Source organism: Oncorhynchus mykiss, chromosome 27, assembly GCF_013265735.2.
Source record: "Oncorhynchus mykiss isolate Arlee chromosome 27, USDA_OmykA_1.1, whole genome shotgun sequence".
NCBI lineage: Eukaryota > Metazoa > Chordata > Actinopteri > Salmoniformes > Salmonidae > Oncorhynchus > Oncorhynchus mykiss.
In genome coordinates this window covers 25,731,614-25,752,562 of record NC_048591.1, presented here as the reverse complement: position 1 = coordinate 25,752,562, position 20,949 = coordinate 25,731,614, and the positions used below count along the sequence as shown (strand labels likewise).

Below are 20,949 nucleotides of genomic sequence, written 5' to 3'. Positions count from 1 at the left end.
AAAACGAGCGAGCAAAGCCGGCTCGTTCCAGCCACTGGAGGCAGCAAGAGTGCGAAACTCAATAGAGTAGTCTGTTATGGATCGATTACCTTGACATAGGGAAGACAGGGCCCTGGAAGCCTCCTCCCCAAAAACAGATCGATCAAAAACCCGTATCATCTCCTCCTTAAAGTCCTGATACTGGTTAGTACACTCAGCCCTTGCCTCCCAGATTGCCGTGCCCCACTCACGAGCCCGTCCAATAAGGAGAGATATGACGTAGGCGACACGAGCAGTGCTCCTGGAGTAAGTGTTGGGCTGGAGAGAAAACACAATATCACACTGGGTGAGGAACGAGCGGCATTCAGTGGGCTCCCCAGAGTAACACGGCGGGTTATTGATTCTGGGCTCCGGAGATTCGAAAGCCCTGGAAGTGGCCGGTGGATCGAGGCGGAGATGGTGAACCTGTTCTGTGAGGTTGGAGACTTGGGTGGCCAGGGTCTCAACGGCATGTCGAGCAGCAGACACTTCCTGCTCGTGTCTGCCTAGCATCGCTCCCTGGATCCCGACGGCTGAGTGGAGAGGATCCGAAGTCGCTGGGTCCATTCTTGGTCGGATTCTTCTGTTATGGTGAGTGAATGAGGACCCAAAAGCGAACTAACTTAAACAGAGCTTCTTTAATAACCAAACATAGGTAGGCTCAGATAGACCGGCAGATTCCGACAGGACAGGACAAGGTTACAGCAAACATGACGATAGTCTGGCTCAGGCATGAAACACAAACAAGAATCCGACAAGGACAGGAACAGAAACAGAGAGAGATATAGGGACCTAATCAGAGGGAAAAAGGGAACAGGTGGGAAACGGGGTGAATGGGTAGTTAGAGGAGACAAGGAACAGCTGGGAGAAAGCGGGGGAGAAAAGGTAACCTAACAACGACCAGCAGAGGGAGACAGGGTGAAGGGAAAGGACAGAGACAAGACACAACATGACAGAGTGAGGGAGAGAGAGAGGGAGAGAGAGAGGGAGAGAGAGAGACAGATGATGTGGAGAGAGAGAGAGATAGAGAGAGATTATGTGGAGAGAGAGAGAGATTATGTGGAGAGAGAGAGATATAGATTATGTGGAGAGAGAGGTAGAGAGAGAGAGAGAGAGGGAGAAGGAGAGAGAGAGGGACGTGGAGAGAGAGAGTGGGGTGGAGAGAGGATAGGGAGAGAGAGTGGGGTAGAGAGAGTATAGAGAGAGAGAAAGAGAGAGGGAGAGAGAGAGGGAGAGAGTGACTTGGAGAGAGAGAGTGAGGTAGAGAGAGAGTGAGGGAGAGAGAGTGGGAGAGAAAGAGAGGTAGAGAGTGAGGTAGAGAGATGGAGAGAGGGGGAGAGAGAAAAGTATAGGGAGAGAGTGAGGTAGAGAGAGAGAAGTAGAGAGAGAGAAGTAAAGAGAGAGTAGAGAGAGTTTATAGGGAGAGAAAGAATATAGGAAGAGAGAGAGTGAGGGAGAGAGAGAGAGGTAGAGAGTGAGGTAGAGAGATGGAGAGAGAGAAGTATAGGGAGAGATAGAGGTAGAGAGAGAGTGAAGTAGAGAGAGTGTGAGGTAGAGAGAGAAAGAGTATATAGAGAGAGAGAGATTATGTGGATAGAGAGATTAGGTAGAGAGAGATAGGTAGAGAGAGAGATTATGTGGAGAGAGAGAGAGAGAGGGAGAGATTTTGTGGAGAGAGAGAGATTATGTGGAGAGAGAGATAGGTAGAAGGATACATTATGTGGAGAGAGAGATAGGTAGAGTGAGAGATTATGTGGAGAGATAGGTAGAGATTATGTGGAGAGAGAGATAGGTAGAGATTATTTGGAGAGAGAGAGATAGGTAGAGATTTTGTGGAGAGAGAGATAGTTAGAGACTATGTGGAGAGAGAGAGAGAGAGGGATTATGTGGAGAGAGAGAGAGAGAGAGAGAGAGAGAGAGAGAGAGAGATTCTGTGGGGAGAGAGAGAGAGAGATTATGTGGAAAGAGAGATAGATAGAGAGAGAGAGAGATTATGTGCAGAGAGAGATAGGTAGAGAGAGAGAGATTATGTGGCGAGAGAGATAGGTAGAGATTATGTGGAGAGAGATATTATAAGGAGATAGAGGATAGGGAGAGAGAGATTATAGGGAGATAGAGGATAGGGAGGGAGAGAGAGATAGGTAGAGATTATAGGGAGAGAGTATGTGGAGAGAGAGAGAGATAAGTAGAGAGTATAGGGAGAGAGTATGTGGAGAGAGAGAGAGAGAGTGGGGTTAGACAGGGATGCAGCTTAAGCCCCACCCTCTTCAACATATATATCAACGAAGTGGTGCGGGCACTAGAAAAGTCTGCAGCACCCGGCCTCCCCCTGCTAGAATCCGAAGTCAAATGTCTGCTGTTTGCCGATGATCTGGTGCTTCTGTCACCAACCAAGGAGGGCCTACAGCAGCACCTAGATCTTATGCACAGATTCTGTCAGACCTGGGCCCTGACAGTAAATCTCAGTAAGACCAAAATAATGGTGTTCCAAAAAAGGTCCAGTCACCAGGACCACAAATACAAATTCCATCTAGACACTGTTGCCCTAGAGCACACAAAAAACTATACATACCTTGGCCTAAACATCGGCGCCACAGGTAACTTCCACAAAGCTGTGAACGATCTGAGAGACAAGGCAAGAAGGGCATTCTATGCCATCAAAAGAAACATAAATTTCAACATACCAATTAGGATTTGGCTAAAAATACTTGAATCAGTCATAGAGCCCATTGCCCTTTATGGTTGTGAGGTCTGGGGTCCGCTCACCAACCAAGACTTCACAAAATGGGACAAACACCAAATTGAGACTCTGCACGCAGAATTCTGCAAAAATATCCTCCGTGTACAACGTAGAACACCAAATAATGCATGCAGAGCAGAATTAGGCCGATACCCACTAATTATCAAAATCCAGAAAAGAGCCGTTCAATTCTACAACCACCTAAAAGGAAGTGATTCACAAACCTTCCATAACAAAGCCATCACCTACAGAGAGATGAACCTGGAGAAGAGGCCCCTAAGCAAGCTGGTCCTGGGGCTCTGTTCACAAACACAAACACACCCTACAGAGCCCCAGGACAACAGCACAATTAGACCCAACCAAATCATGAGAAAACAAAAAGATAATTACTTGACACATTGGAAAGAATTAACAAAAAAACAGAGCAAACTAGAATGCTATTTGGCCCTAAACAGAGAGTACACAGCGGCAGAATACCTGACCACTGTGACTGACCCAAAATTAAGGAAAGCTTTGAGTATGTACAGACTCAGTGAGCATAGCCTTGCTATTGAGAAAGGCCGCCGTAGGCAGACATGGCTCTCAAGAGAAGACAGGCTATGTGCTCACTGCCCACAAAATGAGGTGGAAACTGAGCTGCACTTCCTAACCTCCTGCCCAATGTATGACCATATTAGAGAGACATATTTCCCTCAGATTGCACAGATCCACAAAGAATTCGAAAACAAATCCAAATTTGAAAAACTCCCATATCTACTGGGTGAAATTCCACAGTGTGCCATCACAGCAGCAAGATTTGTGACCTGTTGCCACGAGAAAAGGGCAACCAGTGAAGAACACACACCATTGTAAATACAACCCATATTTATGCTTATTTATTTTATCTTGTGTCCTTTAACCATTTGTACATTGTTAAAACACTGTATATATATATATATAATATGACATTTGTAATGTCTTTACTGTTTTGAAACCTCTGTATGTGTAATGTTTACTGTTCATTTTTGTTGTTTTTCACTTTATATATTCACTTTGTATGTTGTCTACCTCACTTGCTTTGGCAATGTTAACACATGTTTCCCATGCCAATAAAGCCCTTGAATTGAATTGAATTGAATTGAGAGAGACAGAGAGAGAGATTATGTGGAGAGAGATATTATTTAGAGAGAGAGAGATTATGTGGAGGGAGAGAGAGAGAGAGAGAGAGATTATGTGGAGAGAGAGATAGGTAGAGATTATTTGGAGAGAGAGAGTATAGGGAGATAAGAGAGAGAGAGAGAGAGAGAGAGATAGGTAGAGATTATAGGGAGATAGAGGATAGGGAGAGAGAGGATAGGTAGAGAGAGAGGTAACGAGAAAGAGAGAGAGAGATCACAGTATACTTGAACAGAGCAATACTCAATCATGAGGCATCAAAGCCAAAGGATCTGAGTAATATTAAGAAATGCTATAGATGGAAGGAATGTAGTTTGGAAACCTACTAAATAACAATTAGGCAACAACAAATTCAATCCCTTTCAGACAACTTCCTGGACAAAAAGTTCCACTGTAATCGGGAAGGTGTAAACGTGGAAGTAGAAAATCTTAAGAGTATATTTGACCTCTCGGCTTCCCTATCAATTCTAAAAATCTCAAATAGAAAACCGAAGAAAATGGACAACAATGACAAATGGTTTGATGAAGAATGCAACAATCTAAGAAAGAAATTGAGAAACCTGTCCAACCAAAAACATAGAGACCTTGAAAACCTGAGTCTACGCCTTCACTATTGTGAATCACTAAAACAACACAGAAATACACAACACAGAAATACACTATGGAAAAAGAAGGAACAGCGTGTCAGAAAACAGCTCAATGTAATGGAAGAATCCAGAGACTAACCACTTCTGGGAAAATTGGAAAATACTAAACAAACAACAACACAAAGAGTTATCAATCCAAAATGGAGATGTATGGGTAAACCACTTCTCCAATCTTTTTGGCTTTATAACAAAGAACAAACAACAAAAACATATACATGATCTTCATACAAATCTGAACTATTAAAGACTACCAGAACCCACTGGATTCTCTAATGACCTTGAATGAACTACAGGACAAATAAAAACCCTCCAACCCAGAAAGGCCTGTGGTGTTGATGGTATCCTCAATGAAATGATCAAATATACAGACAACAAATTCCAATTGGCTATACTAAAACTCTTTTACATCATCCTTAGCTCTGGCATCTTCCCCAATATTTGGAACCAAGGACTGATCACCCCAATCCACAAAAGTGGAGACAAATTTGACCCCAATAACTACTGTGGGATATGCGTCAACAGCAACTATGGGAAAATCCTCTGCATTATCATTAACAGCAGTCTCTTACATTCCCTCAGTGAAAACAATGTACTGAGGAAATGTCAAATTGGCTATTACCAAATTATCTTATGACAGACCACGTATTCACCATGCACAGCCTAATTGACAAACAAACAAACAAAAACAAAGGCAAAGTCTTCTCATGCTTTGTTGATTTAAAAAAAAGCCCTTGACTCAATTTGGCATGAGTGTCTACTATACAAATTGATGGAAAGTGGTGTTGGGGGATAAACATACGACATTATAAACAAACAACAAGTGTGCGGTTAAAACAGGCAAAAAACACACACATTTCTTCCCACGGGGCCAGGGCTGAGACAGGGATGCAGTTTAAGTCCCACCCTCTTCAACATATATATCAATGAATTGGTGAGGGCACTAGAATAGTCTGCAGCACCCAGCCTCACCCTACTAGAATCTGTGTATTCTGTTTGCTGATGTCCTGGTTCTTCTGTTCCCAACCAAGGAGGGCCTACAGCAGCACCTAGATCTTTTGCACAGATTCTGTCAGACCGGGGCCCTGACAGTAAATATCAGCAAGACAAAAATAAAGGTGTTGGAAGAAGGTCCAGTCGCCAGGACCACAAATACAAATTCCATCTAGACACCATTGCCCTAGAGCATACAAAAAACGCTACATACCTCAACCTAAACATCAGCGCCACAGGTACCTTCCACAAAGCTGTGAATGATTGAAATCAAAGCAAGAAGGTCCTTCTATGCCATCAAAAGGAACATAAAATTCAACATACCAATTAGGATCTGGATAAAAATACTTCAATAAGTTATAGAAATCATTGCCCTTCATGGTTGTGAGTTCTGGGGTCCGCTCATCAACCAATAATTCACAACAAGGGACAAACACCAAATTAAAACTCTGCATTCTGAATTCTGCAAAAATATCCTCAGTGTACAATGTCGAACACCAAATAATGCATGCAGAGCAGATTTAGACCCCCCTAATTATCAAAATCCAAGAAAAGAGCTGTTAAATTCTACAATTTCTACAAAAGGAAGCAATTCCCACATGTTCCATAACAAAGCCATCACTTACAGAGCAATTAACTTAAAGAAGTTCCCCCTAAGCAAGCTGGTCCTGGGGCTCTGTTCACTAACACAAACAGACCCCACAGAGCCCCAGGACATCAACACAATCAAATCATGAGATTACTTGACACATTGGAAATATATGTTTTTTAAAACAGAGCACACTAGAGTACTATTTGGCCCTAACAGAGAGTACACAGTGGCAGAATACCTGACCACTGGGACTGACCCAAAATTAAATATTTGGCTATGTAAAGACTTGATGAGCCTAGCCTGCTATTGAGAGAGGCCACCGAAGGCAGACCTGGCGCAGTGCACACGGGTTGGATGCGCGCTGTGTTAAGAAGCAGTGCGGCTTGGTTGGGTTGTGTATCGGAGGACGCATGACTTTCAACCTTCGTCTCTCCCAAGCCCGTACGGGAGTTGTAGCGATGAGACAAGATAGTAGCTACTAACAATTGGATACCACGAAATTGGGGAGAAAAAGGGGTCAAATTCAACAACAAAAAAAACACAACAAAAAATATTTGTGACCTGTTGCCACAAGAAAAGGGAAACCAGGAAAGAACAAACACTTGTAAATACAACCTATATTTTTGTTTATTTATTTTCCCTTTTGTACTTTAACTATTTGTACATCATTACAACACTGTATATAGGCACAATGTGACATTTGAAATGTCTTTATTGTTTTGGAACTTTTGTGAGTTTATTTTTTTAAATTTCACCTTTATTTAACCAGGTGTAATGTTTGCTGTTAATTTTGAATTGTTTATTTCACTGTTGTTTATTATCTATTTCACTTGCTTTGAAAACTAAAGTCAATAAAATAAAATGTTATTGAATTTAAGGGCTTTATGTCAAGGTCATTAGAGCCATCAGCGCATCTCTCATGTAAAGCTCCCATTGGGGGAGAGGGAGAGGAGAGAGGGAGAGTGGATGGGATCTGGGTGCATGGGAAGTTTATATTAGCATGGTGTCAAGGGAGAAACGTATTGTACAGCAATTTTAAGTTTCAAGCTTGAAGACAATAGTTTATTTCCAGAACCATAGTATTATGTACATTTATTCTGGGGGACTTTTTATTCATTAATTCAGCCATTTCCATACCCATGAGTAGACATGTGATAAACTGTATTTACAATGGAGTTGCGCTATTTTTGTGAGCTACATTGGATCCCAATAGTAAATAGGAAAACTGTGTTTACTGTGCACACAACCCTAACCCTAACCCTAACCCACTCTATAAGAGCATGATGGGATACTGTGAATGGAAAGAAAATACATTACATGTTCTAACTAATTAATTTAGCCATGTACACTGAACAAAAATATAAACGCCACATGTAAAAGTGTTGGTCCCATGTTTCATGAGCTGAAATAAAAGATCACAGAAACGTTCCATACTGTATGCACAAAAACCTTATTTCTTCAAAATGTTGTGCTCAAATTTGTTTACATCCCAGTTAGTGAGCACTTCTTCTTTGCCAAGATAATCCATCCATGTGACAGGTGTGGCATATCAAGAAGATGATTAAACAGCATGATCATTACACAGGTGCACCTTGTGCTGGGGACAAGAAATTGCCACTCTAAAATGTGCAGTTTTGTCACACAAACACAATGCCACAGATATCTAAAGTTTTGAGGGAGCATGCAATTGGCATGCTGACTGTAGGAATGTCCACCAGAGCTGTTGCCAGAGAATTTAATGTTAATTTCTCTACCATAAGCCGACCGACCTCATAACCGCAGATCACGTGTAACCACGCCAGCCCAGGACCACCACATCCAGCTTCTTCACCTGTGGGATCGTCTAAGACCAGCCACCTGGACAGCTGATGAAACTGTGGGTTTGCATAACCGAAGAATTTCTGCACAAATTGTCAGAAACAGTCTCAGGGAAGCTCATCTGCATGCTCGTCATCCTCATCTGGTTCTTGACCTGATTACAGTTTGGTGTCGTAACCAACTTCAGTGTGCAAATGCTCACCTTCGATGGCCATTGGCACGCTGGAGAAGTGAGCTCTTCACAGATGAATTGCCGTTTCAACTGTACCAGGTAGATGGCAGACAGCTTGTATGGCGTTGTGTGAGCGAGTGGTTTGCTGATGTCAACGTTGTGAAGAGAGTGCCCCCATGATGGCGGTGAGGTCATGGTATGGGCAGACATAAGATACGGACAATGAACGCAATTGCATTTTATCTATGTTAATTTTAATGCACAGAGATACTGTGACGAGATCCTGAGGCCCATTGTTGTGCCATTCATCCGCCACCATTACCTCATGTTTCTGCATGATAATGAACGGCCCCATGTTGCAAGGATCTGTATACAATTCCTGGAAGCTGAACATGTCACAGTTATTCCATGGCCTGTATACCCACCAATTGAACACATTTGGGATGCTCTGGATCGACATGTAAAACAGTGTGTTCCATTTCCCGCGAATATCCAGCAACTTCGCATAGCCATTGAAGAGATCTGTCGCACTGCATGACGCAAATGGTGGTCACACCAGATGCTGACTGGTTTTCTAATCCACACCCCTACCATTTTTTTTAGGTATCTGCGACCAACAGATTAATATCTATTCCCAGTCATGTGACATCCATATATTAGGTCTTAATGAATTGATTTAAATTGACTGATTTTCTTATATGAACTGTAGCTCAGTAAAATTGTTGAACTTGTTGCATGTTGTGTTTATATTTTTGTTCAATGTAGTAAAAACAGGTCATTGAGAACAGCTATACAGTATTGCTGTAATTGATGGACCTGGAGGTTGACTGCACATCTCCTTCACATCCAGGGACCATTGGTCTGACCCTTTACTCAAGCCCTGTCCTCATTTACCGTGGACTGATGGGAGGTCAGGCCACAGGGTTGTTGGATGTGACCCTTGAAAATGGGTCAGACACCTCCCACCCTCCCTCCTTTGCATTCCACTGCATTTTCACAGGGTTCATTAGTTGTGATTGATCCTCTTGTCAGAGCGCATGGCACCCCAATGAACTGAAATGTTACCAGCTCCCAGGAACAAGAAGGACCATGCACGAGGACAAGGCGGAAGCAGAGCAGGGAAATCAGAGCACGCCAATGACTCACACCACATATAAACTCCTCATCATGGAAGAAACGGGACTATGGAGGAATGGAGGAAGGGAGGGAGAGATTGATTAAAAAACTTAAATGATATTCCATAATCACGCTGCTCTGCTGGCTGACTAAACAGTGCAACAGAAAGTTATAGGTTTTAACTGCTTTTAAGGTCAGTCCCTGCATTAATGTCTACAATATTTCTCCTCTTCACTAAATTATCCTTTTGCATTTGGTATTAAGCAGAGGGCCACCATTATTAATTGCATGGCAATGATACATTCGTAATGAAGCATATCTGTTGGCACCAGAAAATGGTTCAATTATTCATTTATCGTCTGTGATAGGACTGACTTCAATAAACACAAACATCTTGAGCATACAGCTCTTGTAGATCATTGCCTTGGATTGAGCTGCTGGTCAAAGAGTGAAAGGATATTTCAAGAACAACACCAGATTAGACCATCCATTTACCAGCCAAACATCAATATACGTACACATGTTTGTTACAAGAGCTAACTTATGGGAAAGAGAACATCTATTGGTGTTTAAATGATGAATTATCTAATCGTGCATGGACCTACTTCTTTTATGTGGATACATTATTCATCCAGGTCTACTCAATCTCATGTAGTGTGTTTTTATCCCGTTGTTCGGACACTTTCATTTCCTCTATGGGGATCTTAACATAAATCACATGGGGAGATAAAAGTTAACATTCCAGGACCACTGAACAATTTATCTGCGACACCTCAGTTAAAAAGATTGTCAGATTGTTTTTGAAGTACTGGTTCTCTAGCTTTCTACCTCCAATCAGAGACACTATTTAAATTGAGAACTGCAAACATTTCTCTAGAATATGGTTGGGATTTCAACTTCAAAACAGAAAGCAAGGATGCATTCGACTGGAAGACTAGACCACTTCCACAAGATTGTGTGTTGTGCGTGTGAAGGATAGCCCTGACACTGACACCGTGGAGAGAATAAGTATAACAGTAAATAATTGAAGAATTGCACTGACAGCTGCTGTGCTCTGTGTGCATGTACAGTTGCAAGTATCGCTGCAGGTTTGTTATTGAGGTGAATAACTAGTACCGGCTGTGGCTGTTGGCTGGGCTGGAGAAAGAGGCTTGTTGTGTAAGTCATCTCTTGTAACGGGGTTTTCTACCACCCAAACAAACACCAGCTAAATGTGAAGAACTGTACCTGTAATTGTAAATGAAAGGGGATCTAGTTATGGTGTGGTGGTATCTACAACAGCAGACATGGAGAAACTAAACCAGTCAGAGGGAACAATAGGAAGAGCTTGTTGGGCTTTAACTTAATGTTCTGTCTTACAAATGGTGCTCTTTCCACCTCTTAGTGGCTCATAACATTCTACAGATGTAGGATCTTAATTTGAGCCTGTTTGCAACAGCAAGAAAGCAAGAAAACAAAACAGGAAATGTGAATTATAATGTGGATTATAATGACTGGACATTTTTGTATGGGTTGATACATATTTCGTAAGGGAAAATCACGTCTGAAAGTGGTAATGACACATTTTTGAATACTTTTTAAACCTCAAAAACAACACAAGTTTAAAATGTCCTGCATCAGGGTGATCAAATTAAGATCCTACATCTGTAAGAAATTACATTGGCACTCATATCATAACACACGCCACTGCACCTTCACAGAACAGAACAGGGTGAGAAAGGCCGCTGGAGAAAGGAATTGATTTTCAGGCTCAGATTCAATTTAGGCCTTTTCTTTCACTTCGGTGTAATTACTTTCTTCAAGCTAGACGGCTTCTTAATTGTCATGAAGTCTTGGGAGGGGAGGACGTGCCATGGACCTAGGTAATGCAACCTGTTCTAGCAAGGCAGGGGAGGAAGGGAAGCATGCACACACGCACACGCACACGCACGCACGGGCGCACACACACACACACACACACACACACACACACACACACACGCACACACGCACACTCTCTATGTGACTCTGAGAGTCTATACCTGCACTTCTAAGATGCCAGCATGGGACTGGAGCGGTCTAGCATGGGACCGCAGTGGTCTAGAGCACTGCATCGCAGTGTTAGCTGTGCCACCAGAGACTCTGGGTTTGAGCCCAGGCTCTGTCGCAGCCGGACGTGACCGGAAGGTCCATGGGGCGACGCACAATTGGCCTAGCGTCGTCCGAATTAGGGAGGGTTTGGCCGGTAGGGATATCCTTGTCTCATCGCGCACCAGCGACTCCTGTAGGGGGCCGGGCGCAGGGCACGCTAACCAGGTCGCCAGGTGCACAGTGTTTCCTCCGACACATTGGTGCAGCTGGCTTCCGGGTTGGATGCGCGCTGTGTTAAGAAGCAGTGCGGCTGGTTGGGTTGTGTTTCGGAGGACGCATGGCTTTCGACCTTCGTCTCTCCCGAGCCCGTATGGGAGTTGTAGCGATGAGACAAGATAGTAGCCAATAAAACAATTGGATACCACACAATTGGGGAGAAAAGGAGGTAAAATACAAACAAACATAAAAACGTAAGATGCCAGCATGGTAACCTGCAGCCACAGTGTGTCTGGTGTGTCCTGAGGAAAGCCTGCAAGCCACAACAAGGTATAACAGGAACAGTACCGTTGATATTGGGGCGGCAGGGTAGCTTAGTGGTTAGAGCGTTGGACTAGTAACTGTTGCAAGTTCAAACCCCCAAGTTTACAAGGTACAAATCTGTTGCTCTGCCCCTGAACAGGCAGTTAACCCACTGTTCCTAGGCCGTCATTGAAAATAAGAATTTGTTCTTAACTGCCTTGCCGAGTTAAATGAAGGTATAAAAAAATATATCTACAGTGGGGAGAACAAGTATTTGATACACTGCCGATTTTGCAGTTTTTCCTACTTACAAAGCATGTAGAGGTTTGTGATTTTCTTCAACTGTGAGAGACGGAATCTAAAACAAAAATCCAGAAAATCACATTGTATGATTTTTAAGTAATTAATTTGCATTTTATTGCATGACATAAGTATTTGATACATCAGAAAAGCAGAACTTAATATTTGGTACAGAAACCTGTGTTTGCAATTACAGAGATCATACGTTTCCTGTAGTTCTTGACCAGGTTTACACACACTGCAGCAGGGATTTTGGCCCACTCCTCCATACAGACCTTCTCCAGATCCTCCAGATCCTCCTGCCATCCAGGACCTCTATACCAGGCAGTGTCAGAGGAAGGCCCTAAAAATTGTCAAAGACTCCAGCCACCCAAGTGATAGACTGTTCTCTCTGTTACCGCACAGCAAGCGGTACCGGATAGCCTCGCAATTGTTATTTTACTGCTGCACTTTAATTATTTGTTACTTTTATTTCTTACTTTTTAAGGTATTTTCTTAAAACTGCATTGTTGGTTAAGGGTTAAGCATTTCACTGTAAGGTCTACCTAGACCTGTTGTATTCGGTGCATGTGACAAATACCATTTTATTTTATTTCATTTGAAATGCAGTAACACTATTTGACTTAACAGCAAATACAAGCACGTGTGTGTGATTGTGCATGTGTGTGTACTGTAAACAGCTTCCTCTTGATCTAGACATTGAGAGCCCTGCCCAAGACACGGGTGGTGTAGCAGGGGGCAGTCAGGCTGGACCTGGGTACTGGCGCTGTGTGGGGTAAACACATGCCCACGCAACAGTCCTGCTGGAGGGCTGTACTGGTAGCCTACTTTATGTTTGTGTGTGTGTGTGTGTAAACATCACCTGATGTGATTCCAATCCCAAGTGGTATAAAAGCACACACATCTGTAGCACTGAGAGAGCTGTCAGAACACTAACTACAGTTCAAAGGGCACACCCTCAGAGACTGGCTGGGAGAGAGACGGAGACAGAGGGGATCCCGTGTGCAACACAACTTTGTATTTCCACAGTTTCCACACTGACAGGATCTCATCTTCTGTAGTTGGACCAGTATCATCCAGTGAGTACTTGGTATTCTCCTGTTATAACAACAGTGTAATGATGATATCTATCATGTTTCAATGCACCGACTTTGAGCCTAGGGTGAGCTTGCCGTGTTACAGCTACTCTCTTCTACAAATATGTGTTGCAAATATTTTTAATTGACATTCCACTAATGTTCTTCTTGCTTCCAAGAAACACTATCAGTGAAAAGTGACATGTCTGCCAGTAAACATATTGTATGTAATTTTATTTTATTTAACTTTTATTTAACTAGGCAAGTCAGTTAAGAACAAATTCTTAATGGGATTGATCTGACTCCACTCCAAGCTTTCTATGCAGGTGCATGTATTGGCTAGTTTGTGGTCTTGTAAATTGTTGAGGATCTTAACATTAAAAGGAAATGGTCCTGGGAGAAATATTGGTTTTATTGTTATTGTTATTTGCGATATTTACAGTAACCACAGTCTCTCTCTCAAAAGGGGAACATAATTTGCAAACTTTCTGACCTCTCACTGTGGATGCAAATTATACAACATCTGCTTACATTTATCAGTGTAAATATTGAGTGAAGTATTTAATTGGCTCAAACAATAAAATGTGAATAAATGTAGTCATGACATTGCACTTAATCACAAACTGATGATTACAAGGGTGGAAATGTTCCCTATTACCTTGTCATTGGTTGCAGAACAGTGTGTATTATGCCGAAATAAATGATTATATGATTTTCCAGAGGAAATCATTCATTGTCGAAGAGTTATTACTGGAATGACAACTGAACCATACAATACTAATAAAATTATCACTATTTCAAAAGTATATTATTGTAATGCATCAGCCAAGGATCATATCAAAGTAAACCTGAAATGATCTCAGAATTTGTGCAGAAGAAATAATGATTAGGTGTGAAAGGGTTGTGAGGTCCAGAGAGAAAAGCTTCACAACAAAACAGTGCGTGATTATTGGATTTTTGTTTGTGAAAGGCAGGACGTTTCCAAGCTTTGAGCGTAGAAACAAACGCACCAGCTTATGGCACTGGTCATTTTGTGCACAACACTCCATAACAAGCACACCACCATCCAACTCAGTGTTTGGCCTAACAAGCGCACCACCACCCTGACCCTGTAAATAGCCCATCCAACCAACCAACCACCACCTACTCTGTTTGTGGAGTACAGGTGATCTCAAATGGTTTTCCCTCTGGTTGCACATTTAACATGTTGAGGGAAATTAGGTAGAACTGAGTACGGTCTTAGTGCCAGCATCTGTCTGTGGTGGTAAATAAAGAACCACGAAAAGTATAGCTGAAAACTCTCTAGGGAAGTAGTGTAGCCTGCAATTTATCTCAATATACTATACTTCAGGAGAGCAAAATCTAGAGACTTCCATAGATTTCGTGCACCAGCTGTTGTTTACAAATATGCACAGACCGCCCCCTTCTCGTCCCCTCTTGTCCCCTCATATATCCCGCTAGCTGAAAATCCATGTTATCATTCAGCCACAATTCCGTGAAACATAGGATATTACAGTTTTTGATGTCCCGTTGGTAGGATATTCGTGTTCGTACCTCGTCTAATTTATTGTCCAATGATTGCACGTTGGCGAGTAATATTGACGGTAACGGCAGCTGCATTCGTACTCACCTTCTGCGGATCCTCACGAGGTATCCCACCCTGTGTCCTCTGTACCTGCTTCTCTTCCTCTTGCAAATAACTGGGATGTTGGCCTTGTCGGGGGTTCGGAGAATGTCCTGTACGTCCTGCTTGTTGAAGAAAGAATCTTTGTCTAATCCGAAGTGAGTGATCGCTGTCCTGATATCCAGAAGCTCTTTTTTGCCATAAAATACGTTTGCAGAAAAATGATGTACAAAATAAGTTAGAAATAATGCAAAACCCCCAACATAATAGCACAAAAGACAGGAGCCCTGTCAGCTCCTGTTTTTTCCCTGACTTTCTTTTTCTCGTCCACCGGGCTTTTGACCCTTGCCTGTCCTGACCCTGTACCCGCCCGCCTGACCACTCTGCCTGTCATCTGAGCCTCTGCCTGTCACTGAGCCTGCCTGCCATGCTGTACCTTTGCTCCACCTCTGGATAACTGATTTCAGCCTGCCCCTGTCCCTGACCCTGAGCCTGCCTGCCGTCCTGCACCTTTGCTACTACTCTGGATAATCAACCCCTGCCTGCCTTGACTTGTCGTTTGCCTGCCCAGTCTGCACTTGGGTCTTACCTTGATTCCTGATATCTTGCCAGGGACCATCAATCAAATAATTCTGTGCTATCTACAGTTGATGTTGGAAGTTTATATACACTTAGGTTGCAGTCATTAAATCTTGTTTTTCAACCACTCCACAAATTGCTTGTTAACAAACTATAGTTTTGGCAAGTCGGTTAATACATCTACTTTGTGAATGACACAAGTCATTTTTCCAACAACTGTTTACAGACAGATTATTTCACTTATAATTCACTGTATCACAATTCCAGTGGGTAAGAAGTTTACATACACTATGTTGACAGTTCCTTTAAACAGCTTGGAAAATTCTAGAAAATTATGTCATGGCTTTAGAAGCTTCTGATAGGCTAATTGACATCATTTGAGTCAATTGGAGTTGTACCTGTCGATGTATTTCAAGGCCTACCTTCAAAATCAGTGCCTCTTTGCTTGACATCATGGGAAAATCAAAAGAAATCAGCCAAGACCTCAGAAAATAAATTGTAGACCTCCACAAGTCTGGTTCATCCTTGGGAGCAATTTCCAAATGCCTGAAGGTATCACATTCATCTGTACAAACAATAGTACGCAAGTATATACACCATGAGACCATGCAACCGTCATACAGCTCATGAAGGAGACGCATGAAGGAACGTACTTTGGTGGGAAAAGTGCAAATCAATCCCAGAACAACAGCAAAGGACCTTGTGAAGTTGCTAGAGGAAACAGGTACAAAAGTATCTATATCCACAGTAAAACGAGTCTTATATCAACAAAACCTGAAAGGCCACTCAGCAAGGAAGAAGCCACTGCTCCAAAACGGCCATAAAAAAGCCAGACTACAGTTTGCAACTGCACATGGGGACAAAGATTGTACTTTTTGGGGAAATGTCCTCTGGTCTGATGAAACAAAAATATAACTGTTTGGCCATATTGCCCATTGTTATGTTTGGAGGAAAAAGGGGGAGGCTTGCAAGTCGAAGAACGCCAAAGCCCTGACATCAATCCTATAGAACATTTGTGGGCAGAACTGAAAAAGAGTGTGCGAGCAAGGAGGCCAACAAACCTGACTCAGTTACACCAGCTCTGAATGGGCCAAAATTCACCCAACTTATTATGGGAAGCTTGTGGAGGACTACCCGAAATGTTTGACCCAAGAGAAACAATTTAAAGGCAATGCTACCAAATACTAATTGAGTGTATGTAAACTACTGACCCACTGGGAATGTGATGAAATAAATAAAAGCTGAAATAAATCATTCTCTCAACTATTATTCTGATATTTCACATTCTTAAAATAAAGTGGTGATCCTAACTGACCTAAGACAGGGAATCTTTACTAGGATGAAATGTCAGGAATTGTGAAAATCTGAGTATAAATGTATTTGGCTAAGGTGTATGGAAACGTCCGACTTCAACTGTATATAGTTGTAGTAGGCTAGATGATTATGTTTTTTAGGAAGGTTATGGTTATCTGACTGATTTGGGCCAGTGGAGTGAAATGTTTCAACAATAACTTTTCTGTAATGACTTGGGGTCTTAACTATGGTATGTGCCCAGGATTACAGGATTGCAGGATTTACGTGTAGATTCACATGTGCAAGTGATACATAGCAACTGCTAGTAACTAGAGCAACACTTTAAGTAAGTAATACGACTGATGGTTGGGGCAGGTGAAATCATTTAATTGATCATAGATTGACAGGGGCGTTTGTGCTACTAAGTTGTTTCACATATTTATATTTTGATGAGAATTAAGGTCAGTGGGACTTTTACCTTATGTTTTACCTAATTAGTTCACTAACGATGTGTGAAATTAAGAATTAAAGGAGGTAAAACATGAACTATTTCATAAGTCTGGATCCAAGCGTGAATGTTACGCAACTCCATTATCTCTTACATCCTCTTATAGACCAATGCTTGGTTTGTCATTATTGCTTTACGAAAGTTGTGAAGGGCAGCAATTTAATTTGAAGAACAATGATATTGACGGCAAATGACATTATTTATCATTGAATTCTAGTTTATAATTTGTTCCATTCAATTCAAAGCATCCAAGAGTCTTGAACAAAATATGAATATTTAGTCTGCAGTTTTAAGACACCTTGAATTTCATGACTGGCGTACAGGGAGGTATAGGTTACAGGGTCGAATGAAGGTTTATCTTGAAGATTAAACATATTAATGAAAACCTCCAGTGTTCTGTATTAATAGTATCCAGTCTGTATATATCTAACAGTTCTTGGATGACAAGGATATTGATGTATTTGTCTGGGTGTGTTAAATAACAAATTGTCCTCTCTAACAGACGACAGGACCTAGAAAATGGTGTTTGGCATCCGGAAGCACATCCAGGACCACCTGGTGGAGCGAAGAATCCGCAGAAGCCGGCTGGTGACCAAAGATGGCCACTGCAACATTGAATTCGGCAATGTGAAGTACGGCAACCACTTTGCCTTCCTCGTGGACTTCTGGACGACCTTCGTAGAGTTCCGCTGGCGCTTTGTCCTCTTCTTCTTCATCGCCTCATTCACCCTGAGCTGGTTCATTTTCAGCCTGCTGTGGTTCTGGGTCGCCCGGAACAACGGGGACCTGACATGGCAGAACCCCCCAAGCAACCACACCCCCTGTATGTGGAACGTCTACGGTCTGACTACGGCCTTCCTCTTCTCCCTGGAGACCCAGACCACCATCGGGTATGGTGTACGCGCTGTCACCCCCCAATGTCCTGGTGCTGTAGCCCTCATCATTATCCAGACTCTCATAGGGGCCCTCATACACTGCTTCATGTGTGGAATCATCGTGTCCAAGATATCCCTCCCTAAGAAAAGGGCCAAGACCATCTCATTCAGTGAGATGGCTGTCATCTGTCCTAAGAAGGACTTCCTTTGCCTTATGATAAGAGTGGCCAACTTACGCAAGACCCTGATGATCGGGAGCCAGATCTACGGCAAGCTGTTGAGGACAACAGTCAAACCCGATGGGGAGACAATCATCATGGACCAGGTGAACATTGAGTTCAGGATGGATGCTGGGAAGGACAACCTCTTCTTTGTGTGCCCTCTCACACTTTACCATGTGATTGACAAGGCTAGCCCTTTTTTTGAGATGGCAGTGGACACTCTCCGTAAGCAGGAGTTTGAGCTGGTGGTTTTTCTGGAGGGTACAGCCGAGACCACCAGCTCAGCCTGCCAGGTCAGGACTTCCTTCATTCCTCAGGAGATCATGTGGGGTTACAACTTCCTACCCATCATCTCCCGCAGCAAAGAGGGCAAGTACAGAGTGGACTTCTCCAACTTCTCCAAGGTAGCGTCTGTTGCCACTGCACACTGTGCCTACTGCTTCCACAACATAATGGGACATCACCTCCCCTCCATTAATGCCATTGACAATGTTGGATTTGAAGTTATTGATATCCTAGAATAATTTAATATAACCAAGATGTGAACTTTTGGATGGCAATATGTGAAGATATTTTTTTATCTTGTAATATTTATATATACAGTAGGGTTTGAAATGATTGACACCCTTTATAAAGATGACCAATATTGACTTTAAAATAATTCATTCAAATACTGAGCTATAATTTATGCAATTATATGATTTTATACTAAGGAAATTGCTCAGAGAAAGAGATTTTGTTTAACAAGTAATATATTGGGGTCAAAACTATTGACTTCCCTAAGATTCTTATTTATAAAGTAGTCAAAAGTTTAGTATTTGTTTCCATATTCCTAGCACGCAATGACTACATCAAGCTTGTGACTCTACAAACTTGTTGGATGTATTTGCAGTTTGTCTTGGTTGTGTTTCAGATTATTTTGAGCTCAACAGAAATGAATGGTAAATAATGCATTGTGTCATTCTGGAGTGAGTTTTATTGCAAATAAGAATATAATATGCTTCTAAACACTTCTACATTATTGTGAATGGTACCATGATTAGAAATAATCCTGAATATATCATGAAGAATGATGAGAGAGAAAGTTACCCAGGGTCAAAGATCATACCCCTAGACATGCTAACCTCTCACCATTACCATCTTGACCCTCTGACCCTCTACTTTGTTCAATATTATATGCTTTGCAGAGACGTGGCTGTATGACTATTTTCGTAGGACTCTGCTGTTTCTCCTTTCAGCGGCATAGTCGGATGAACGCAGCCTCTGGCAAGTCCAAAGGGAGAGGGGTGTCTCTCTTCAAAATAAACAACTGGTCCTCCGCTTCCAGTGTGAAGAAAATCTTTAGCTTTTGCTCAACTGATATAGAATTCCTCATAGTAAGCTGCAGACCCTTTTATCTACCAAGAGAGTTCTCATCCGTAATCATTACGGCCATATATATTCCTCCACAAGCCAATATCACTCTGAAACTCAACAAACTGTATGAGACCATAAACAAACAAGAAACCAGAGCATCGGCTCTCGGACCAACAAGCTCCGAGACAGCTTCTACCCCCAAGCCATAAAACTGCTAAATAGCCATAAGACTGCTAAATAGTTCATATATAAACTGAGTGTACAAAACATTAGTAACGTCTTCCTAATATTGAGTTGCACCCCCTTTTGCCCTCAGAACAGCCAGGACAGCTTCAATTCAGTTGTGTCAAGTTGTGATACACACAGGAAACTGTTGAGCGTGAAAAACCCAGCAGCATTGCAGTACTTTGTACACTCAAACCGATGCGCCTGGCACCTAATACCATACCCCATTCAAAGGCACTTAAATATTTTGTCTTGTCCATTCACTGTCTGAATTGCACACATACAAAATCCATGTCTTATTTTTTTGTCATTTAGCCGACGCTCTTGCCCAGAGTGACTTACAGTAGTGCATACATTTTTCATGCTGGTCCCCTGTGGGTATCGAACCGAGTTCTACCAACTATCTTTAACCTGTCTCCCCTTCATCTACACTGATTGAAGTGGATTTCATGTGTCACCAACAAGGGATCATATCTTTCCCCTGGATTCACCTAGTCAGTCTATGTCATGAAAAGAGCTGGTGGTCCTATTGTTTTGTACATTCAGTGTATACACAAAATACACACACTACACTGACACTGACACTCTCACACGAAACCCACACACATGCACATACACTACATACATATGCACATAACACACTCACGCATACCGACCACACAAACACACATATACACACACACGCATAACAACACAACACAACACAACACACACACACACTTAGATACTTATATGTTCTGTTCTTTATTTTACTTTTATTGTTATATATCCTAATACTCATCCTTCCTTTATGTACAGATATACCTCAAATACCTTGTTATTATCTATTCTGACACTTATCCTTCCTTTATGTACTTATCTACCTCAAATACCTTGTTATTATCTATTCTGATACTTATCCTTCATTTATGTACTTATCTACCTCAAATATCTTGTTATTATCTATTCTGATACTTATCCTTCCTTTATGTACACACCTACCTCAAATACCTCATACCCCTGCACGTTGATCTGGTACTGTTAATACCTGTATATACTGTAGCTCCATTCTTGTG

The 20,949-nt window shown here is 42.1% G+C and overlaps 1 protein-coding gene across 1 annotated transcript; it reads left to right on the top strand.

Annotated features, from left to right (window-relative positions):
* The first annotated feature begins 13,053 nt into the window (after positions 1 to 13,053).
* Positions 13,054 to 19,631, top strand: kcnj1a.1 (potassium inwardly rectifying channel subfamily J member 1a, tandem duplicate 1). Its single transcript, XM_021588233.2, has 2 exons — positions 13,054 to 13,216; positions 17,720 to 19,631. Exon 2 carries the CDS (start codon positions 17,737 to 17,739, stop codon positions 18,835 to 18,837), a length of 1,101 nt encoding a protein of 366 aa, XP_021443908.1. The 5' UTR covers positions 13,054 to 13,216; positions 17,720 to 17,736; the 3' UTR covers positions 18,838 to 19,631.
* Positions 19,632 to 20,949: the final 1,318 nt, after the last annotated feature.

What these genes read in the sequence shown, in the direction of transcription:
- kcnj1a.1 (XM_021588233.2), top strand. Translation starts at nt 17,737, where the DNA reads ATGGTGTTTGGCATCCGGAAGCACATCCAGGACCACCTGGTGGAGCGA.